The sequence below is a fragment of the Vombatus ursinus genome, unplaced genomic scaffold (assembly GCF_900497805.2).
Source record: "Vombatus ursinus unplaced genomic scaffold, bare-nosed wombat genome assembly UNPS02010320.1, whole genome shotgun sequence".
Taxonomy (NCBI): Eukaryota; Metazoa; Chordata; class Mammalia; order Diprotodontia; family Vombatidae; genus Vombatus; species Vombatus ursinus.
The window spans coordinates 1,201,204-1,203,776 of NW_020950098.1; the positions used below are offsets into that span (position 1 = coordinate 1,201,204).

General features: G+C 35.3%; 1 protein-coding gene across 2 annotated transcripts in view; it reads left to right on the forward strand.

Annotated features, from left to right (window-relative positions):
* Nucleotides 1-2,359, forward strand: part of IFNG (interferon gamma) — a 5,524-nt gene extending 3,165 nt beyond the window's left edge. For both annotated transcript variants that reach the window (XM_027854201.1, XM_027854202.1), the window contains exon 4: nt 1,657-2,359. In XM_027854201.1, coding sequence (XP_027710002.1) covers nt 1,657-1,788 — 132 coding nt within the window. In that variant the 3' untranslated portion in view covers nt 1,789-2,359. The remainder of the gene's footprint in view (nt 1-1,656) is intronic.
* Nucleotides 2,360-2,573: the final 214 nt, after the last annotated feature.

The window sequence follows — 2,573 nt, forward strand, 5'->3', positions numbered from 1 at the left end:
ATCTATCTATCTATCTATCTATCTATCCATTTATTTATCTATGTATGTGTATATTTATATATCTATTTATTTATTTTAAAAGAGGAGACAGAAATTTACACAATATGAAAGAACGGTTGTGACAATTATGAATTAGTTCTGTACCACTGGCATTGGTTCTGAATAAGGGAGATTGTAGTAGGAACTCCCTCCTTCATGAGGAGTTCATTCCATTTTTAGACAGCTCCATTTGTCAGAAGTTCTTTCTTCTATTGAATCCAAATCTACCTTCCTGTCACTGCCACTTAATACCCTTCTGTCTTGTTTCTGCCCCCTGGCACAGTGAAATACATTACTTTAAATATTCTGGCAATGACAGAATTTCTTCCCGGTTGTGACTGGGAACCACATTGAGGTAGTAGTGGGCCTGGAGAAAGACGGGGACTCTCCTTCTAGCTATAACGGGAACCCAAGGGAACCCCTTTGACACTGGTAGGCTTAAGTGATTAAAACTTCTGTGCAGACATGACCAGCCAGTGTCATGTAGCATGTTTTACTATTAGTCAGTTATAATAACCCCCTAATTGCCTTAGCATTATAGAGAGAGCCCTGGATTAGGAGTCTAGAGGCTTGTATTTGGACCCTACTTCTGCCAGTCACTAGCTGGTTGACTTTGGCCAAGTTATTTCCAATCTCTGGGACTCAGTTTGATCCTCTGTAAACTGAAATGTTTAAACCAGACCTCAAGGGTCCCTCAGAACTCTGATGGTCTATTGCAGATTTCAGGAACGTGAGATGATGACAACAAAGAAGCAAGTTTGGTAGCATGGAGAGTACAGTGACTTAAGCACTGGAATAAGAGCTTTAAGGAAAATTAGGAGCAGCATAAAGAAAAAAGTTGAATATTCCCTCCTTTTGTTAAATATGCTGCTCCCTATGGATAGTATGAGGTCATGCAAATAGTAGAGTTTGCCTCTTGGAGGAAACTAATAAAACTTGGGAGGATAATTAACTGTAGTTCATAATTTTACATTTTTAAAAAGTTGTCATTGTTCTGTTTCATAGAGATTATATTAATGGTGATAGTGAACGGACTCACCAAGGTGACATACAAAAGCAATTTAGTGAAAATGTGGAAAGTCTCAGAAAGGATCTAAGGATTGAGTGTTCATTCCCCTCCCCCCCCCAGGATATAAGGATATCTGTAGATAAGGAAACTGAGGCCTGGAGAAGTAAAATACTTTTTTGAACTATCCGGAGTTCCTCTCCACTTCATTTCTTTAAGAATTTTGCAGCAACAAATATATATCTGTATATTTGTATATATGTATATATACATATATATACATACATACACACAGGCAATACATATATATGAAACACATACATATGTGTGTGTGCGCATGTAAATATATACATATATATATATATGTATAGTCATGACCCATCACTACTTTACTAGGGACTGAATTTATTTTTTTCTGGACAGCTGGAGAAATCAATAAATCTACCAAAACAAAAATTATCTAAGGGGAACTATGTGCTTCTCTGTAACAAAGGGATGTTTTGCTCTTGTGTCTTTTACCTGGAGAATTTCCTAGTGTACTCCACATATATTATATCATGGTGACCTGGACATCAGAAATTAATATCGCATTTTTTCCCCCTTTGCAACAGGTGAATGACCTCAGAGTCCAAAAGAAAGCTATATTTGAATTAGCCCTTATCATGAATGACCTCTCATCCAAACCTCATCTCAGAAGGAGAAAAAGAAGACAGAACAGAAAACAAGGAGAAATCAAACAGTAGTCTTTCCACCTGCAATTCTCAAGTTATTTGCTATTTATTAATATTTAATAATTTAGATTATTTATATAAATATATATTTTGGACACACTGACCAACTATTTATGATATCAACTGTTATATAATTAAAAACAAATATCTATTACTATATATATTCAATGATTATTTATGATTTTTATATTCCACCCATCCTGTGTCAAGCTATGACAAAATCCCCCTGCCAAATGGGCTTTTCTTATGCAGATTGCAGAATTTCACTACTGTCTGGAAGAATATCATTGTCCACACAGCAGTGAAGAGCAAGGTATATTTGTTTTTCCTTGTGAAGTTCTACAAATGAAGAGACTTTTCAGTCTGAAGTCTGCATTCTGAGCCAATTGTTTTCTTCTATTTGATTTCTGTGTCACATAATACTTGAATGTGTTACCCTTTCAAAAATGCAATATCCGAGTTGAATGTACCAACTACAGCTATGCAATACTATTTAAAACTAGAAGTGCACCCAGATGGGAAATAACTCTTTGGTTTATATGATCAATAGTATGGTTAAATAAAAGTTTGATTTTTGCAAGTATTTTTCTGTCTTGTCCTTTCACCGTCACTTTTTAGTGATGATATGGAATGGTAGAGGGGAGAATAGATTTGATTAGACTTGTGGGATTTGATATCAAGTCCTGGCTCTTATTAGTTGTGTGTTTATTGGCAAATTACTTACTTTTTTCGAGTCTTAATTTACTTATCTGTCAAATGGGGATAACACCTATCACTCTTTACTATTCCTTGCTATT